Source organism: Neltuma alba, unplaced genomic scaffold (genome assembly GCF_004799145.2).
Source record: "Neltuma alba isolate B1F8T4 unplaced genomic scaffold, ASM479914v2 tig00013021_pilon, whole genome shotgun sequence".
Taxonomy (NCBI): domain Eukaryota; kingdom Viridiplantae; phylum Streptophyta; class Magnoliopsida; order Fabales; family Fabaceae; genus Neltuma; species Neltuma alba.
Window position 1 is genome coordinate 145,193 of NW_021637368.1, and position 20,080 is coordinate 165,272.

The window sequence follows — 20,080 nt, forward strand, 5'->3', positions numbered from 1 at the left end:
AAAAGTTGTGTTACCGAGGGTTCGCGCCTCCTCGTTGTTGTTAGACTTCATGGTTTTGCGTTTGCAGTTATTAGTGTACTCTCTGGGAAGTGAGAAACCCAAGCGGAGGAAACAATTTAATTAGGGTTTGGAGATTTTCTTTTTGCTTTTTTTTTTTTTCATCTGTTATGTTATGAAGATAATATTTGTGTGGTTATCCATATAAAGTTCCATAATTTCACTTTTATGATAGTCTTTAGAAGATGTTCTATTTTTTCCCAAAACAAATTTTAATTATTTTGTTTTTCAGAACACACAACAAAAACCACATTTTTATTTTTATTTTTATTTAATTTTTCATCAAAACCAAAAAAACTGTTTTGGGTATAGTTACAACATTTAAATCAGGAAAACGAAAAAGGCTCATCATCTCTCATTTCTCTTACATCCAATTTTCTACTCCTCTTCTCTAATTTTTTTCTGTTATTGAATACTAGTATCTTATGTTTCTTTTATTTTCATAATAAATTCACATATATGAATACGTATGATGGAAAAGATATATATACACCATTTAAATCATGTGTTTATCTTTCCTTACATTGCATTCTATTGCTTGGATTTGCAATAGAGAGATAGAACCAGTGAAGTCATATAAATAAATAAATGTCAAATTAGTCTTTTCATCTCCCAAAAAACAAAATGGAAAATAGTCTCAGTCTGATATCAGGCCAACTTAATAATAACTTTAATTGTCACCAAATTTTAATTTTTAGTGAGAACATTACTATGAAAACTTTATTAATTTGAAGTTTTGAATATTTAGCCTGAATTTTGAGACTATACCAAAAAAAAAAAAAAAATTGCCCATTAAAGATCTTACAGCATAGTTTCGACTTAATCGATTTGAAGTTGCACGCCAGTAAATTAACTTCATTCATAGTATGAACAGAAAATTAGGCTTATCGCTTTGGTTGCCAATGCAAATGCATGAATCTGGCCTTTGGTGAGATTGCAACCACCCTACCGGCTGAAACAACGCAATTCATCTCAATCTCATATATATATAGAAGGTTAATATAATTTTTTATTTTCTTAATTTACTCATTTTGATTTTGATCAATCAAGGGGCAAAATGATCTAAATTTTTATGGGATTATAGAGACCAATATTTTAAATTTAAAAAAAAAATTGAGGGACCGAAACCCATTATTTAATTTGACACTTAAAAGACAAAAACCAAAATAAGAAAAAGAAAAAAAAAAAAACCTTATATATATACCCGGGGGGTTGTGTGTGTGAGGATTGAAATAGCTTGTACTTTGCACGACGAATATTCATGATGATTGCTTCAACATTCATCTGGCAACCTTAACGAGCCAAAGAATGAACACAATGCTTAACATTTTTGACATAAGATCGATTCTTTAGAGTGACTAAAGGCAACAATTTCGTGATTTCAATTTAGGCAAAACCTTTCATGAATACCCATGATCTAGGCAGAACAGAAAAAATTTTGGCAGTTCCAATCTTCAATACATAAATATTTGCATACCAAATGAACCTCCGCCCATGATGGTGGAACAGGAAACCATCTGCATGATTATTCTGCCGTGTTATGGTTATAAAAAGCGGAGGCATAACTCCTACAAACACGCACAAATTTGTAAAAAAAAAAAAAAAAAGGGCTTAGAAACCTTTTACACGAACGCACTTTTGAAAGATGACATTTTTTAACAACCAATGTTATAATTGCAGCTTTATACAAAAGTATCTAGGCCTTACATGGTCCTACACTGAAAAGTGAAAACCATATGCTGATATCGTTGACAGCACAACAAAGTTCAGCTTAACATTAGAAACTTTGGTTAATCAGCACTTTAAACCAAGATTCAGAAACCAAAAAACTAAACAAAAACCCTAGTTGCAACAAATTATATTAACATCAATTTTCACGTCTCTTGTTTGACAAGGTTAAGGAATGGACTCAAGCCAGTTGTCAAGGCTGACGATGTGAATATAGTAGCTCTGAGAATTTCATACACCTGCAGTGTTAAAACCCTCATGGGTAAGGTTTTAATCACCGACTCAATGGAACTAGAGGGAAAAAAATAGAAATACCAACAAACTAAAATTACTTTCTCTACTCTATCTCGTTACGTTATTCTTCAACTTTTTTTTTTTTTTTTACTTTCCTGTTCTTCTGATTTGACTACAGCCTTTTTATTTGGACTCTGAAATTCAGGCTTTAGGTTGTGTGACATTTTGACATCTCAATCACTATTCAAGTTATTAAATATAGATCATTCAAAGTTTTTGTTACAAACTGAAATTTGACAGCTCAATCATTGATATAGTGTTAAATATAACTAATTCAAATTTAACTAAGGTCGAGTAAACAACAGTCAAATTCTCAAACGAATTTCTCAATGAGTAAACATGGAGAGAAGTAGATGGATGATGAAGAGAAGAAAAAAGAATACCTCATTTGCCCCAATGCGTATGAGCTTCACCTCCAAGTCTTGCTCGACAAATTTGGGTTCACGCAGAAATTTCAAAGCAGCAGAGGATGAAAATGGTTCAGCAGATAAATCATCTGTCACCATGAACGTTGTTCCCTGCTTAACATAACAAGCATACCTACTTTCTGAAGCCTCACTTAATTTATAATAAATTAGTAACATCTGGTTTTTCACTTTACGAGAGGCAATCATGGGATTAAGTAGCTTGTTCTTCAGATCAGATTTGAAATATCTTGTTGAATCAATACCAGCCAAACTTTTGTACAAATTGTCAATGCAGCCCAAACCAGCATTGCCTTGAGCAAGACGTTCAACTACACCAAGTGGGATGGTCAGGAAAATTAAAAGCTGATCTGTGAGCCCCTCTTCTGCTTCAGCAAACAGAATTTTCTTCTTTGATTTTGATATCATTATCTTCAACTTCATCTTCCAACAGTCATTGATTTGAAGCTCACCTTTCATTAACCTGGACTGTGGTAGTGTTTGACAGTTCTGAATGTTCAGCTTTTTGCGTAAGAACAGGTCTGTCAATGGTGTTCTTGACCATAATGAGAACTTCAGGAGATCCAATACCTTCACAAACAAAGAATACAATAATAGCTGAGAATAATAATAATGGAAAAAACACAAACCTTATTCTACAATTCCACAACATGCTTACCTCCGCCTCAGTAACATTTACAGTCAATTTCTCCGGAACATAATCAATACCGAGAGTTTCTAGTATCCATAACGTTGAATTCAGATCACTAGGCATCAGTGTTAGATCATCCGAAACTATAAAACATGATGATTTGCAAGATAGCCAGCAAAGCCCCGGACATCTGTGGGTCATCAAAGTTATATACCAGAGTTTTGGAATCAGCTCCCATTGGATTGAGTGGATTCAGCAACTTTTCTTTGATCCAATCCCAAGAAAAATATTTTGGTCCAGTTTCTCAACAATTTAACGCAGTGAGGAAATACAGTTAAATGCGCAAGGCTGTACAGTAGGTTCCTTACTAACAAGTCTAGAGACAGTTGCTAATGGTAGTGTCAATAAGCTCAATAAAACATCAACGAAGTCGTTATCTGCTTCAGCATAAGGAACTTGCTTTTCTCATAGTCTATGTGCAGAGTCAATGAAATGTTCAGATTTTCGGGCGAAGAAGCCGTGATCTTACAGAACAAAACCAAGAGGCTGGGTCTTTCTGCAAAAACCAAATTTCATTGCTACAAATTTCAGAAGACACACAACGAAAAGAGATATAAACCATATAATAAGCCAAACCTAATATACCAAATAATGCAAAATGGATGTTCTCTTTGCATTTCGATGTGAAAGTTCTAGATAGATAGCATTTCTAAATATACAAAAAAAAAAAAAAAAAATTGTCATCTAACGTGCCTCAGGTTCCAACAACGATGCGGGATTTGGAAGTCTACAGAAGAGTCAAAATTTTCCCTTTTTCTCCCAAACTTTTCTATTCGCAAATGGACCCTCGACGGCTTCGAGATTTGCCTATGGATACAGCCTTGAATCCGAAAATATTGGAGCACAACTACGATGAAGAGACCACCGGAGGGCACGACGGTGACTCAGAAATGGCCCACCCCACAGGCGGAAGATGGCCCGGTCTTGAAGTGTTCGCTTGGCTTTACTTGAACAGAATAGATTAGTGTTTTAGGTTTATGGCTTCATCTGCAGCTATAAATATGACCCATTGACCATTAGATTAATCTGATGGTCTATAATCATACACGTGCTATAAAAACGCGGGAATTAAACAATACAAGGGCGGGAACCAATTTCACGTGGCAATACGTAAAGTCTAATGTTTTTTTTTTTTTTTGCAAAAAAAACGGTTTTGCTCAGAAGCGAATTTTGCTTTTGTCTTGTTTTTGGATGCAAGGATCTATGCTTCTCTTTTGTCTCTTTTGCCGTTTTTGCATGTTCTAATATTTTTAACACCCAACTGGCTCATGTTTCAAGATAAACTTTCACAACATGAACAAAATAGTGTTTGTCTGTCTACCACCTCATTTGGAAGCACAAAACTTACTTTTTGATCCTTAAAAATCAGTTGAAATAAAAAATCGTGGAACTTTTATCAATAGGCTACAAACATTAAAATAAATTCTTCAAATGCTATATAGTGGGAATTATTTCTCCAAATACTACACTAAAAGTTGTTCTTAGCTTAAACAACTGTTAAAATTCATTCAAGTACGAAAAATTTTCTCAATAAACATTGTTTGGGGTGTAATTGAACTTCATCTTGGTATGAACAATATTTAAACTTCATCAGCCTTTAAACAACTTCTTTACAATCTCTCACCACATAAATACCCCTACAAGGATTTTAATAATAATCATATCATTAGAACAATGAGTAAATCATTATATAATCATAATAGTAATAATTAATATTACATTAATTAAAAAGTGATTAATGAAAATAAGTAATGATTAATTTTTATAAAATTAATACTAAATAATAATTAAATTGACATGAACAAAAAATAAGAATTAATTTATCTCACAAATAATGACTCTTAGTGCCACATATATCTTAGTCTCCTCCACGCACACTGTGGTTGTTGTTGTATATTTACTTCTTGAGTTTGATCTAATGTTTCATTTGTCTGTGTAGTTGGCATATTTAAATCAGAAGGAAAGTAGACGAAAATCACAAAATGAGAAATGAGCCAAAAGCTTTGATGGATAGCTGGCTCCCACTGTTCACGTTTATATATAGGGAAACAGTACAGGGTAACCAATATACAAGAGTCACGTACTAATACAAGGACATATACAATACAACGGTGATAACTTTATTCTCATCCTACAGCAATGTCTACTAATATAAAATGATTTTATTCTCTAACTCTCTCCCTCAAACGAGACGGGGGGATACACAAAGCAAGTTGGCGGCGAAAAGCAGAGAACTGAGGGAAAGTTAAAGCTTTGGTCAAACAGTCAGCTACTTGGCATGGTGAAGGAATATGTCGAACATCAAGTGCTTTCGCCAATACTTGATCGCGAACGAAGTGAATATCGATTTCTATATGCTTTGTTCTCGCATGTTGGACTGGGTTTGCTGCTAAGGCATTTGCACTGAGATTATCACACCAAATAATCGAAGGATGCTTTAAGAAGAGACCCAGTTCAAATAATAAAGAGCATAGCCAGTTGACCTCTGCTGCAGAATCAGCCAAAGCACGGTACTCAGATTCAGTGCTTGATCTTGACACAACTCTCTGTTTTCTAGAAGCCCAATTTACCAAAGTATTGCCCAGATATATGCAGAAACCTGCCATAGACTTGCGATCATCCACATTTGTACCCCAATCTGCATCTGTAAAAGCTGTCAAATGTAGGTTCACAAATGGTTTAATGTGAAGTCCATAGTGATAAGTTCCCTTGAGATATCTAAGTATCCGTTTCACCCCCTGAAAATGAACATCCATGGGTTTTGATAAAAACTGGCTAAGTTTATTAACTGAAAATGCAATGTCCGGACGAGTTGTTGTAAGCCATTGAAGTGCTCCAATTGCTTGCCGATATTTTGTAGCATCAGTGAGTGGTTCACCATCATAAATAGAAAATTGTCTTCCTGTGACCATTGGTGTAGTTATCGGTGCAGCATCAAGCATATTAAAACGCTTAAGAAGATCAAGAACATATTTAGCCTGATTAAGAAAAATGCTAGAACTATCTCGCACCACCTCAATACCCAAGAAATAATGCAAGGGACCCAAGTCTTTTAAAGAAAAGAGAGAATTTAGCCTATGCATAAAGGACCTTAAATAGGACAAATTATTCCCAGTAATCAAAATATCATCAACATAAATCAAAATGAATACTGTGAGTCTGTTAGTGCGAAGCATGAATAGGGACATATCACTTCGAGCATTCTTGAAACCCCACTGCAACAAAGTCGTTCTTAATCTCTCATACCAAGCCCGCGGAGCCTGTTTCAATCCATAAATTGCTTTGACAAGCTTACATACATGATCTGGTCTCTTGGGATCAACAAAACCCTCTGGTTGACGCATATACACATCTTCTTGAAGGAATCCATTAAGAAAAGCATTATTGATGTCCAACTGCCTTACTTCCCAATTAAAAGTGACAGCAATTGTAAGAACAACTCTAATGGTGGCTGTTTTAACTACCGGGCTGAAAGTTTCACTGAAATCAACACCAGGAGTTTGTTGAAAACCCTTGGCCACCAACCTGACTTTGTGCTTCAACAGAGAGCTATCAGCATTGAATTTTGTCTTAAACACCCATCGGCAATCAATGATCTTCGAAGACCCATCATAGGGTACAAGATACCATGTTTGGTTTCATTGGAGAGCTTCGAATTCACTCACCATAGCTTGTCTCCACTGAGGTGAAGCTAAGGCTTCAGGAATGCTATTGGGCTCAGCTACTTGAGTTAAGGACTTTGGATCTTCAAAAGATAAAAGCCCAACAAACGGGTATTTGGGCTTGAAAGTACCACTCTTGACTCTAGTGGTCATAGGATGCACATTAGTAATAGGTTGATCTATGATGTTAGTGGGACCACTTGAAGAAGAGGAAGATGATAAAGAGTTGCTCCCCAATACAGAAGAAGAGACAGCTGGTTGTGCAGTGGTATCATCACTCCTCAATAAATGTTGAGGTATGAAAGTGGCTGGTGAGCTCTGTCTTGGTGAGATAGTGGTGTGTGAGCTCTGTCTTGGTAAGGGAGGCAGCGTATCAGATTGCTCAGAGGATAAAGCTGCTGTAGAATGAGGCACGGAGTGAATGACTATGGGGACCACATGTTCACTTTGAATCCCACTAGACTTGCGATTTAAAAAACTTATTGCAAAGGGAAAAACTGAAGGATCAAAAACTACATGCCTTGAAATGTAAATCCGTCCAGTAGAGCTCAAGCACTTATACCCCTTTTGTTGAGAAGCATAGCCAAGAAACACACATTTTTGACTATGAAACTGAAACTTGTGATTATTATAAGGCTTAAGACAGGGATAACACGCACACCCAAATGGTTGTAAGGATTTATATTCTGGCTCTGTTTTGAAGAGTTTAAACAGAGGAGTGCTATTGTTGAGAACTGGTGTAGGGAGTCTGTTAATTAAAAATACAACAGCTTGAAAAGCATCAACCCAGTATGTTAAAGGCATGTGAGCTTGAGCCAAAAGAGTTAAACCAGTTTTCACAATGTGCCGATGTTTGCGTTTAGCACGGCCATTTTGTTGAGAAGTATATGGACAAGTGTATCTAAGATTAATTCCATGAGTTTGAGCAACATTAACGAAGGGCTTGTACTCTGTTCCCATGTCACATTGCAGGCTCTTAATTTTAGTTCCAAATTGATTCTCAACTAAAACTTTGAACTGATTGAAAGCATGTATTGCTTCTCCTTTGCTTTTTAGTGGATACAACCACGTGTAACGGCTAAAATCATCAACAAAGTGAATATAAAAACGGTGCCCTTGAACAGATTGAACAGGTGAGGGTCCCCAGAGATCAGTATGAATTAAATCAAGAGGAGCAGAAGCATGAGAGCTAGAATTAGGAAAAGGTAAATATTTAGATTTTCCATACTGACAGGCTTCACAAAAAAGTTTGTCTCTAGACTTGATTTTCACATTACAATCACTTAATATTTGTCTCAAAACTCTGTCACAAGGGTGTCCTAATTTACGATGCCATTCAACTAAATCAGAAAAACATGCTTCTGGAGCAAAAGATAGTGTAGCAGCAAAATGAGCTTGAGCTTGACCATGATTATCATGCCTCATTGGATACATTCCTTGTCGTGGTTTCCCTTGAAGCAACACTTGTCCTGTCACTTTGTCCTTCACAATGCAGCCATGATCAGTAAACAAAACATCAACCATGTTATCTTCAATCAACTTATAAACACTCATTAATTTCTTAGTTGCAGTGGGAACTATCAGAATATCATTCAGCTTGAGTGAAGAAGGAGAACAAGGAATAGTAGTTGAACCAACAGCTTGGATTTGAGTTTTCTCACCAGTGCAAGTAAGAAGATGACACTTACTAGCTGGAAGAGTCTTATCTAAATGATCAGAAGATGGAGAAACATGGTAGTTAGCACCACTATCCATATACCAAGCTGAATCAGAGACGGTACTTGGTGAAGCAAAATAAGCCTGAGGAGAAAAGGCCCCTGATGATGCATTTCCGAAGTCAGTTGGTGGCTGAAAGGAACGATCATAGCGATGGTAACAGTTTGTGACTAGATGACCAAAGCGACGACACAGGTGACAGTAGGGACGACCACCACTTACGCTCCGGAATGAGCGCCCACGACCGCGATTGTTGTTTCAGGTCCCTCGTCCACCACGCCATGAACCTCGACTAGCTTCAGGATGGTGATAATCTCGCTGTGCAACATTAACAGTAGGTTGAATAGTCAGAGATGAAAACTGATTGAGCTGTTCGATTCTGCTTTCAAAAGCTAACAACGAAGCTTGAGCATCAATCCATGTGAGTTTGGGTTGATCAATAAGTTTAACGACTATGGCATTATAGTCTGCATCAAGACCATTTAGAGCTTGAGCAATGAGATCTTCGGTGGAGACAGGGGAGCCGGCCAAAGCAAGCTGATCTGTGAGGTTCTTCAGTTTAGTCAGAAATTCGTCCATACGCAACCCATTTTTGCGTGTTCGCTGGAGCTCCGACTTGAGCGCCATGACTTTGGCTTTGGTTGATGCTGTTGCAAGAGCTTTAGCTCCATCCCAAAGCTCCTGAGCAGTACGACAATGAAAAAGTTGTGCTCCTATCTCCATGCTCATTGTATTTCTAAGCCATCCAACAAGTAGTCGGTCAACAACAGACCATTCTTCATAAGCAAGATTGAGTTTCACCTCAGCACCTTCTGGGATGAACTTCTGTGGAACAGGGCCGACTCCATTGACATGAGTTTCAAGTTTGTTCCCTTCAATAAAAGGTAGAATAATTGACTCCCAAAACATATAGTTCTCTCGATCCAACTTGACTGAGGTAGCTTGATTATGAAAGAGGGGATTAGTTTTGGAAACAGTATTGACAGTAATGGTGGTAGGTGTATCATTGGTTCCGGTGGAAACAGAGTCCGACATGTTTGGTGAAAAAGAAAACCCCTGGCTCTGGTACCAAGAAGGAAAGTAGATGAAAATCACAAAATGAGAAATAAGCCAAAAGCTTTGATGGATAGCTGGCTCCCACTGTTCACATTTATATATAGGGAAACGGTACAGGGTAACCAATATACAAGAGCCACGTACTAATACAAGGACATATACAATACAACGGTGATAACTTTATTCTCATCCTACAGCAATGTCTACTAATATAAAATGATTTTATTCTCTAACTAAATCAAACCAAGGTGATTCAACTAAAGAAATTAATTTGGGAACGTAAATGTTATTTCTCGTTAAACCTAGAGCTGTCACAATATACCTTGCACAGTACTCCCTCTCCTTCTCGTCTCAAACTCAAACGCTCTTGTGCAGTCAGGCAATTCCATTATTATGTGCCACTCATGAATCCATTTTTCTTAGAGTTTCAAGTTGAATAATTAGAAGAAGGAGAGTCGAATTAAAGTTGAATGATTTTGGCCATCCAAATAGTGAAGTGCTTCATCAGTTTCAAAAGTGTGAAAAGGGTGGGTCAAATAAGTTTGACAATTCAATTAAGACTTATGATGGGTTGGCCTAATTAATAACCCGTCCAACCTATCGATTTGGACAGCTTCACAAGAGTTTGCATGTATTTTTTTATATATTATAGTCTCTCCCAAGAAAATCAACCAAAATCACAACCTTCTTGCAATTCCACTGAACCCATTCTTTTCTTATATTGTCTGAGAAATGGCAAAAGTTAAGGTGGAGATTGTATCCCAGGTCACCATAAAGCCATTATCTCCAACTCCAAATCACCTTAAACACTTCCAAATTTCTCTCCTTGATGAGATAGCTACTCCTTCTTCTTTTTATCTTCTTGTTGTTCTCTTCTACTTTGCTTTTAATCATATTTTTCCAAACTGTCTCAAAAGTAGAAGACTTCGCTATCTCAAATTCTCACTCTCTATTATCCATTCAATGGAAGAATCAAAAGAAACAAAGACAATCTCTATGTCGATTGCAATGATAAGGGTGTCCTTTACCTTGAAGGTAGAGTACCCTCCTCAAAGCTCTCAGATTTTCTCAAGGATAATACCAACCAACAACTCAATGAAATTAAAGGGTTTCTTCCATTAGATCCCTATAAGCCTAAACTAGACGATGATGAAGAAGATCATCTAATAATGGCTGTTCATGTTATTGAGTTTGGCTGTGGAGGCAAAGCAATTGGTGTGTGCATCTCACACAAGGTTTGTGACACAACATCAGTAGCTTCATTCCTCAAAGCTTGGTCTCAAAAGGCAATGGGAGAGGGAAGTGAAGTGGCCTCTTCTTCACCTCTTAATATGGAAGCTTATGCTTTTTCCGCCCAAGGGTATAGAGATGGACTTCAATGACATGATAGGTGAGAAAAAAATTACAACAAAAAGGTTCTTGTTTAGTGAAAATAACTTATGCAGATTGAAAGAAGAAATTTCATCAAGAGGTTGCAGCTTTAAGTCCACTAGAATTGAAGCTGTAACAACTTTCATATGGAAATCAGCATTGGAAGCTGTAAGAACTACAGAGCCAAGTGACAAAAGTAGTTCATTCCTGTTACATGCTGTGAACATACGAAGCCGAATGTTTCTGCCATTACCAGAGAATTCTCTCAGTGACAATGACATGCTTCACTTATTCATGTAGTTATAAACTATTTTAATGGTTTTCTTAATTTGAGCTTTTGCATTATCAAAATACAAGTAATCTCTTTATACCTGCCTTTTCTCTATTACATAGTTGACAAAGAAATGAAGGTGGAGCTACATGACTTGGTTGAAGTAGTGAGAAAAACCACAAAAATGGTTGATGGGGATTTCCTGAGTATACTTCAACAAGATGGTAAGAAACTTTTTGAAACCCTTGAATCAAATTTACAAAAGATGCATGTATTTGGTAACAGAGAAAGGTGTTCCTTGTTATACCTTTAGTAGCTGGTTGAAGCTTGGTTTATATGAATCAAACTTCGGAAGGGGCAAGCCAACCTGGGTTTGTACTATTGGAGTGCCTATAAGAAATGTTATTATCTTGATGCCTACTTCTTCTAGGGTTGGAGAAATAGAAGCTTGGGCCACCTTAAATGAGCTTCATATGCCCCAATTTGAAACAAATCCTCTACTTCTTCAATTTGCTTCTTTTGATCCTTAACTACTCCCTTGATTTGTATGTATACTTATATCTATTTGCTAATTAAGTCAGTGTTGGAGTGTGAAGTATATATATATTTGAGTAGTGTTAGCTGAATTTCTGAGTTACGTTGATGGTTAAATATGATTTGGATTATCGATAAGAAGTGATCAAGTCATTGATATGTAAGTACGTTGTAGTTTAAATGTTAACTACTCTGTGTGTGTGTTGGAGTTTTATCTCGACCTTTTACATATCCGTCAAAAGTTTTATATCAAAAGTCTCCATCAACTTTTGACTGTATTTTGTAGTCACCTTAAATTACATATAGTCCTCCATAATATAATATTAATTTTGTAGTATAATTTACATTACAAAATAGATATTATATATTGATATCTTACGTGATAGTAAAACATGAGTAATATTGGATATATTCAGTGAGACGGAGATCTCATCATGCTTTTTTTTTTCTTTTCCCATTTATAATTTTTCTTTCTGAAAAATATGGGATACAGGAAAAAGGGTTATTTGACACATAGAATAACAAGACAAAGTCCCTATGGGATACATGGGTTTTATCAAAATAACTACCGAAGAAGCTAAAATTCAAAATATTTATATTGAATATAAATAAATTAATTTCGCTGCCAAGTGAATTGATTGAATTCAAATATTGTAAGTGAGAACGAAATAAAAGACTAAACTGAAAATTAATATAAATTTAAAGAACCAAAGGTATTCCTTTTGTTATAAGAAATCTTATAAGGAATTTTTAATTCATTTTATAAGACATTTTGATAGTTTCAGTGAGTATTAATTCCCCCCCCAAGATGTCCATATTCAATAAGAATAGTGAGAGAGTAGAAATTAATACCCCTCTAATCTTATTTATAAGGTATTTTTGACATGTTTTATACAGATTAAGTAAAATCTTAAACTATATTAACTCTTTATTAAAATATAACACTTTTTCAACTTCACTCCTATTTAATACATATCTATTTTGAAAAACATAACTATCTGCACTATAATAACTAAAAGACAAAATAGTATATTGATATTAAAAATTTAATAAAGTAACTTAAAAACAAGACACAAAAAAAAACCCTTCTCTCTATGTCTTGTAAATAGAGCCAAAGGAGTATGATATAAGAATTTAGTATAATTAATAAGAATAATATCAGAAGTCACTTAGATTTCATGACAGCCCTTATATTATGTACTAGAAAGAAAGAGTTTATTTTAGCCAAGAAAAGAATTCTGTTATGAGACAAAAACACATTCGAAAGAAGCTCGATCACTGTGCCATTTCCAATCAAGCACTGAATCATCTTCTCGATCATCAGCCTATAACCCTAGCAGACAAATAGAGAGAAGTTCTAAACAAATCACCATGTCTTGATTGGTTCCATACAGCCCATGGGCTTTGGCTTCATCCACTTGGGTTCGGCAATGCCCAGCAACCTCGGCCACAGCCCACAATGGCTATTAACTCAAATTCTAAAGTTGTATTTAGCATAAAATATACTTTTCAGTAATATTTAATATTCTAAATTAATTTTTGCTACCTCCAACACCTGAGATCATTTTTTTCAGTGGTACTCATTCTTCTCAGTAGTATTTGGAGTATTCAGCAAACTAAATTATTTGTTAATTAGCACTTAATATCTTAAATACAAAGTGCTCATACTTACTATAAGAAAATACTTGATGTGCGAAATTGCATAAAAATTGTTAAAAATGAAGTCAATATCGTAAATTTCGCTCTTAAAGTATTTTCTCAATAGAAATGAGCACCCGATATTTAAGATACTGAATGCTATTTAAAAAATAATTTAGTATGATGGAGACACAAAAAATTACAAAAGATATTAAGTATTACTGGAAAAAAATATTTTCAAATGCTCGATGTAGCAAAACTTAATTTAGAATACTAAATACAACTAAAAGTTATAGTTTAGAATTCTAAATGCAACTTAAACAGCCACTTAACTCTAGAATTTATTATTTCATTTAGGCTTATTACATGATTTTAAAACACAAATGTTACTCAATCCGTTACTTTTTATAAGGAACAATATCTCTCATAACAATGTTGCTAAAAGGAAAAAAAAAATTTCTGAAATTTTAAACTAGTTTTTTCATTTTTACCCCATTAAATATATGCGACTTAATATTTTTCTGTAATAAATTTTTATTCATTATCTCTCATATATTCTCTTTACAATTAATGATATAATTGCAAAAATATTTATATATTTTACACATTTATTTCAATTAATTAAATTTAACTAATACTTCTTTGGTTCTATTTATAAGTCATTTTTAGCATGTTTCACACATACCAAGAAAAATCTTAAACTTCATTAACTCTCATTTAAAATTCAACCATTTTCCAACTGTATTTTTATTTAATATACATTATACCTCATATAAACAAGGTCAACACAACAATAAATGAATGATAGAATTGTACATCTATATAAAAATTTCTCTGAATTCCCTATAAATAGGATCAACAAATGTATTTTCTCTCTTTGCATTATAAATAAGACTAGAGGAGCACTTTAAATCATGTAATCTTAATAATTATTTCTTATAACAAGGTATGGAGGAAATACTTGTCATTTTTTTTAAAAAATTCATCCAGTACTTATAATCTTCTCGAAGGATGACATTTTTAGAGATGAGCACCGAAGGTGGACTAGAGAAGTGCCTCTGCGGATGGAATGGAGAGAGTACCACCCTCATCACATTTCTAGGATGACATTTTTGGGGAAAAAAATACTTTTACGTAAATTGAAATCGGTCCGACTAGCTTGTGAACCCAACCGCTGTGGCATTTAAATTTGTGGGTACGCTTCTTATCCCAATGAAAAATGCAACAGAAATATTTATTGCTGAAATTGACATGATTTGTGTCCACTCACTACGATCCGATCAACAGATTTTTTGAAGCCGATGGCACTTCTTTAATTTGACAGCCGACTGAACTAGAGTGACTATCAAAACATTTTATAACTATTTCTAGATGAGATGTTGGTAGGGCAGCACTGAAATTCTCCAAAATTTAGCAAATTTTCTAACTCCATAACACTATGCAAATCTTATCAATGACGACACCTAAAGAGAAATAATAAGTTCCACTACAAGAAAATGGAGGGTTAGCAGCGGAGCATTTCTAGCGGTTTAAGAAAATCGCTAGAAATGTAAGCATTTCTAGCAGTTTTTCTTGAAACCGCTAGAAATTAGCATCGCTTTGACCATGTAGAGTGTGGGGCCCGTAACTCTTTAGCGGTTATAAGCCGACCACTAGAAAATCACAGCTAGAACCTTTCCCGCGTTTTGGCAGGAACTTGGCGCCAAAATTGTAGCGTTTATTTTTTAGCGGTCAAGGTCAACAAACCACTAGAGTCTTGCAATTCTCTAGCGGTTCTTTAAACCGCTAGTAATGGTCTGAGAATTTCTAGTGGTTTTGGCTAAAACCGCTAGAAAATATTTCATGACCGTTACACTTTCTAGCGGTTTTGACTAAACCGCTATAAAATATTTCCACTTTCTAGCGGTTATTGCCGAAACTGCTAGAAATTTTGGGAACTCCCGAGGTGCCCTAAATGCGGGCGGCTGACCGTTGCACTTTCTAGCGGTTTTGTTATATAACCGCTAGAAATTTCTAGCGGTTTTGTTGAAAACCGCTAGAAATTTGCTGCCTATATATACCCCACGGTCATTTTCGCTATTTCAGTTGTTCATGAAGTGAAGCTCTGCTGAATTTTCTCCACAAAACATATCCGAGTTTTGATTCAGTTACAGATCCTTATTTTTAGGTACAAGTAGTAATTTATTTATAAATAATCTTTATTCTTATTTTTTATTTAATTTATTATATTTTTACTTATAAATAGTTTCTCTTTTTATTTTATTTATAAATAATTACTATTTGTTGTTATTAGGATGAGTCATCGGCTAGGGAAGGAGCCAATTGATCCTGAGAGGGCTAGACCCAGTGAGGTTCGTCGTGATGGTAGTCATGATGCTGGTGAGCCATTTCTCAGTATTCATGACTACGATCTCAGCGAGGAGGATATACTCAATTTTATGGAGCAGGACGATGTTGAACGGACTGAGGAGGCTCATTTTACTGGGGATGAACAACCCCATGCTGATAATGATGCTGCTGAGGAGGAGGAGCAGCAGGTTCAGGGGAATGAGAATCCCCAGGCTACGCAGCGTCCTGCTCCCAGACGTCAAGTCGGTTTTGAGGTGGAATTTGTGGGTAAGTATTTATTTAAATTTTTTAAATTTGACAACTATTTAATTTATATAGAAATTGTTTTAATTCATTGATATGTAATTTATTTCTTAGTTAAATTTTACAGACTCTGAGGGGAACAGGTCCTATAGGAGGCTGACAGCCAGAGAGCTGTCTATGACGACGAGCGGACGGGTGGTTGTGCCACTCAATGAGTTGGGCCAATTGACGAAGAAAGGTGGCCAGTTGTACAACAAGTATGTGCGCCTCCTTGGTCAGTAGTGGATGCTGTTCCCCATCTACGTGCAAGACTGGAAGAAGATCACCTCAGAGAAGAAGCAGCAAGGCTGGAAAATGATGAAGGTAATATGAAATTGTTATTTATATTTTTTTAATTTAAATAAATGATTATATATTTTGTTTTCAAATAATTTAATTGTTTGATTATAATTTTTTATTTATTTAATTTGTTTGTTATTTATAATATTTTTAAAATATTTAAATGAATATATATTTTTGATTTAAATTATTTTATTGTTTGAAAATAATTTGTTATTGATTTCATTAATTTATTACTTATAATAATTTTAAATTAGTTGAGTGAAAATATATTTTCATTTAAATTACTTAATTGTTTAATTATGATTTGTTATTGATATAATTTATATTTCATTTATAATATTTTTAAGTTAGTTAAAAACATATATATTTTTATTGAAATTGCTTAGTTGTTGTTTATAATTTGTTATTTAGTTAATTTATTATTTTAATCACAGAGTAAGTTTATTTTGGGGAAGGAGTTGAGGGCCAACACGATCAAGAGGCTTGGAGTGGCATAGAAGAACAGGAGGGCCGACCTGTGGAGGGAGAAGAAAGGTGACAGGATGAGGCCCCTGCAGGAGATACTGGCAGATATACCTGGTGGAGTCCCGGAGCAAGACTAGTCTAGTTACGTCTATTTTAGGATGAGGGCTGAGCAAATGGTATGATAATATTGTATTAATTATAATTTCTTTATTTTTTGTCCAACTTGACTAATTTAATTTAATTTTTTTACATTTTGCTTCAGGCTCTTTCCCGGAGAAATGCTGGGAGCGTTAGGCATCAGACGATACGTCATAGGGTTGGATCCAAGAGCTTTGCGATCACCTATGACGAGATTATGAGTACTTGAAATAAATTTGTTAAATATGTATATGTATTTAATTTGTAACTAATTATTTCTTTCATTTCATTTACAGAGGGAAAAGATATGGCAGGAGCGGGGATACACGGCCACTTATGGCGAGATGTGGCTGATGGTGTATAGACCATGAGACGGGCGTGCGTCGGATAAGGTTGAGGAGATAGCGGTAAGTAATAAGTTAAATATTAATATAATATCACAGTGTAAATATCATTTTATTCTAATTAACTTCTTTACATTAATTTTGGTAGGCACGAATGACTCAGGTCGATACCGAGTTGCGTGAGTCTCAGGGGTTTGCCTTGGATCCCACCGCCTCACTTTTAGCGGGTCGTGGCCAGCCGCAGCACCGTGGTCGAGTTAGCGGGCTTGGACTTGGACCTACACCGACTAGGTTGCCCCGCTCACGTGGCGCTAGCCCTTCATATACTACTGGGAGCTCTCAGGCAAGTGCGAGAGCGAAGCGACCGGGTTCCTCATCCTCAGAGGAGTTATGAGAGGAGCTCAGACAAGAGTTAGAGGCCAGGATCAAGGCCAGGGTGGAGGCCAGGATCGAGGAGCGTGATCGTCAGTTGCAGGAGCGTGATGCTCAGTTCCAAGCGCAGCTTGACCAGCTCTTGGCAGCTGCTACGGCTATGCGTCATGTGGTGATCCGTATGGCTCCAAACATCACGATTCTTGAGATCCCCAACCTACGCCTGCCACCAGTCCTACCCCTACCCCCCATCCGCCAGTCCAATCCCAGCACGTTGAGCGCCCTGCCCACCCCTAGCAGGAGGATCCAGCAGAGGACAATCACGATAATGCTGCTTCTGCCCCTCACCCATGATTTCTCCTGTTTTCATTGTATAGGATTTTATTTGAATTTTGATTTTATGATTTTATATTCTATTTAGATATTTATCTAAATTTTATATTTATTTGTTTACTTTATTTATTTATTTCTATAATTTTATTTATGTCAAGTATTAATTAACATTGAAATATTTATTAATTTATTACTATATAAACATTAAATTTTATTAAACATGTTAATTAATTAAAATATTTCTACAATTTATTTCTATAAATTAAATATTTCTATAATTATTTATTAATTTATTAATTTTATAAATATTAATAATTTGCTAATAATTTTGTTTATATCACGTGTTAATTAGTACATTATACTAAAAATGTTATTAATTTATTACGCAGTATTTAAAATACTTTTGAAATTTTTAATATTTAAAAATATTACAATTTCTAGTGGTTACTAAACCGCTACAAAACCGAAAGGGTGACAAAGTTTCTAGCAGTTATATAACTGCTAGAAACGTCAAGAACATTGCAGCGGTTCCTAACCGCTGGAAATTTTATAACCGTTGTCAGATTGAATTTGTAGCGGTTTTAAACCGCTAGAAACTCAAAATTTCCGTTAAAACCTCTAAGCCACATCAAGAACATTGTAGCAGTTCCTAACCGCTGGAAATTTTATAACCATTGTCAGATTGAATTTGTAGTGGTTTTAAACCGCTAGAAAATCAAAATTTCCATTAAAACCGCTAGAAATTTATGGCAGTTGGTAATCGCTACAAAAAATTGACTGTTACACATCTGTTGGCAGCCTCCTTTATAAGCTAAAACACTCCAATTGAAATTCATTTTAACTTCTCTTTGAGCTTCCTGTGTCATATGTTCATGAAATTTGAGCAACATTAGTGATGGATAGGTCGTGGATCAATTTGCACCGGTCGACTCCGCAATACTTGGCTGGTCTAAACTATTTCTTGGATTTTGCTTTCGCCAATGCTGCCGTAAATGGTAAGATTCAGTGTCCATGTCCTAAATGTAATTTCAAGAAGTGGCATCCTAAAGATATTGTTAAAGAACATTTGATCTTTAAGCCCTTCCCGCGAGAGTATGTATTTTGGCAACTACATGGGGAATGGCCAGATATGGTTGCTAAGTCAGTTCTAGTAGTTTCACGGATAGGAGTTCAAGTGGATGAAGACGATGCCGTGAACGATGCTGTGCATGATGCTTTTGGTGTTCACCAAAGCCCGAATCCCAACGAAGATGAAGTAGAGGGGCCTCAACCAGAGTTTCTAAGAAACGAAACTACTCGGAAATTTTTTGACCTCATGAGCGAAGCTGACAAACCTCTTAATTCTGGGTGCACAAAGTATTCGAAGTTGGCATTCCTGGTGAGGCTATATCATATCAAATGCTTGTGTGGTATGACTGACAAGGCAATGTCCATGTTGTTGGAATTACTGGGAGATGCTTTCCCCCAAGCTGAATTCCCTCCATCTTTTTATGAAGCAAAAAAGATTATTAACAAGCTTGGCTTGAACTACAAGAAGATAGATGCATGCCTAAACGACTGTATGCTATACTGGGGAGATGATGCAAACAAGGAGATTTGTACGAGATGCAAGACGTCACGCTATAAGTCGGTACGAAAGGGCAAAAAGCAAAAGAAGAAACCGGCCAAAATTCTCAAGTACAATTTATTACAATAATGTGTTACTTGTTCCATCTCTACATATTCAATATTTGAAATTCTCAATACAATTGATTATGATGTGTTACTTGTTCAGTCTTTAAATATTCGGTATTTGAAATTTTTAATATATTATTTTTTTAGATACTTTCCTTTGAAACCATGGTTGCAAAGAATGTATCTGTTATCAAAAATGGCTCAGCACATGAGGTGGCATGCGACTGAGGAAAATCCAGATGGTAGGTTAAGGCACCCACGAGACTCGGAGGCGTGTATAGCATTTGATGCGAAATTTCCAGACTTTGCCAATGATCCTAGAAATGTACGTCTTGCATTGGCAACCGATGGTTTCAATCCCTTCGGAAACATGAGCA

At 35.6% G+C, this 20,080-nt stretch overlaps 1 protein-coding gene across 1 annotated transcript; it reads left to right on the top strand.

Moving 5' to 3' along the window:
- The first annotated feature begins 10,361 nt into the window (after nucleotides 1–10,361).
- On the top strand, nucleotides 10,362–16,874 carry LOC114733614 (vinorine synthase-like). The gene is made up of 6 exons (XM_028921097.1): nucleotides 10,362–10,536; nucleotides 10,665–10,989; nucleotides 11,075–11,296; nucleotides 15,737–15,794; nucleotides 15,891–15,980; nucleotides 16,812–16,874. The coding sequence occupies exons 1-6, from the start codon at nucleotides 10,362–10,364 to the stop codon at nucleotides 16,872–16,874; spliced, it is 933 nt and encodes a 310-aa protein (XP_028776930.1).
- The last annotated feature ends 3,206 nt before the right edge of the window (nucleotides 16,875–20,080 follow it).

Excerpts from the sequence above, each read along its gene's own strand:
- LOC114733614 (XM_028921097.1), top strand. The coding sequence starts at position 10,362 with ATGGCAAAAGTTAAGGTGGAGATTGTATCCCAGGTCACCATAAAGCCA. Across the intron at positions 10,537-10,664 it reads TAATCATATTTTTCCAAACT|GTAGAGTACCCTCCTCAAAG; the intron begins GTCTCAAAAGTA and ends TTTACCTTGAAG. Across the intron at positions 10,990-11,074 it reads TATGCTTTTTCCGCCCAAGG|ATTGAAAGAAGAAATTTCAT; the intron begins GTATAGAGATGG and ends TAACTTATGCAG.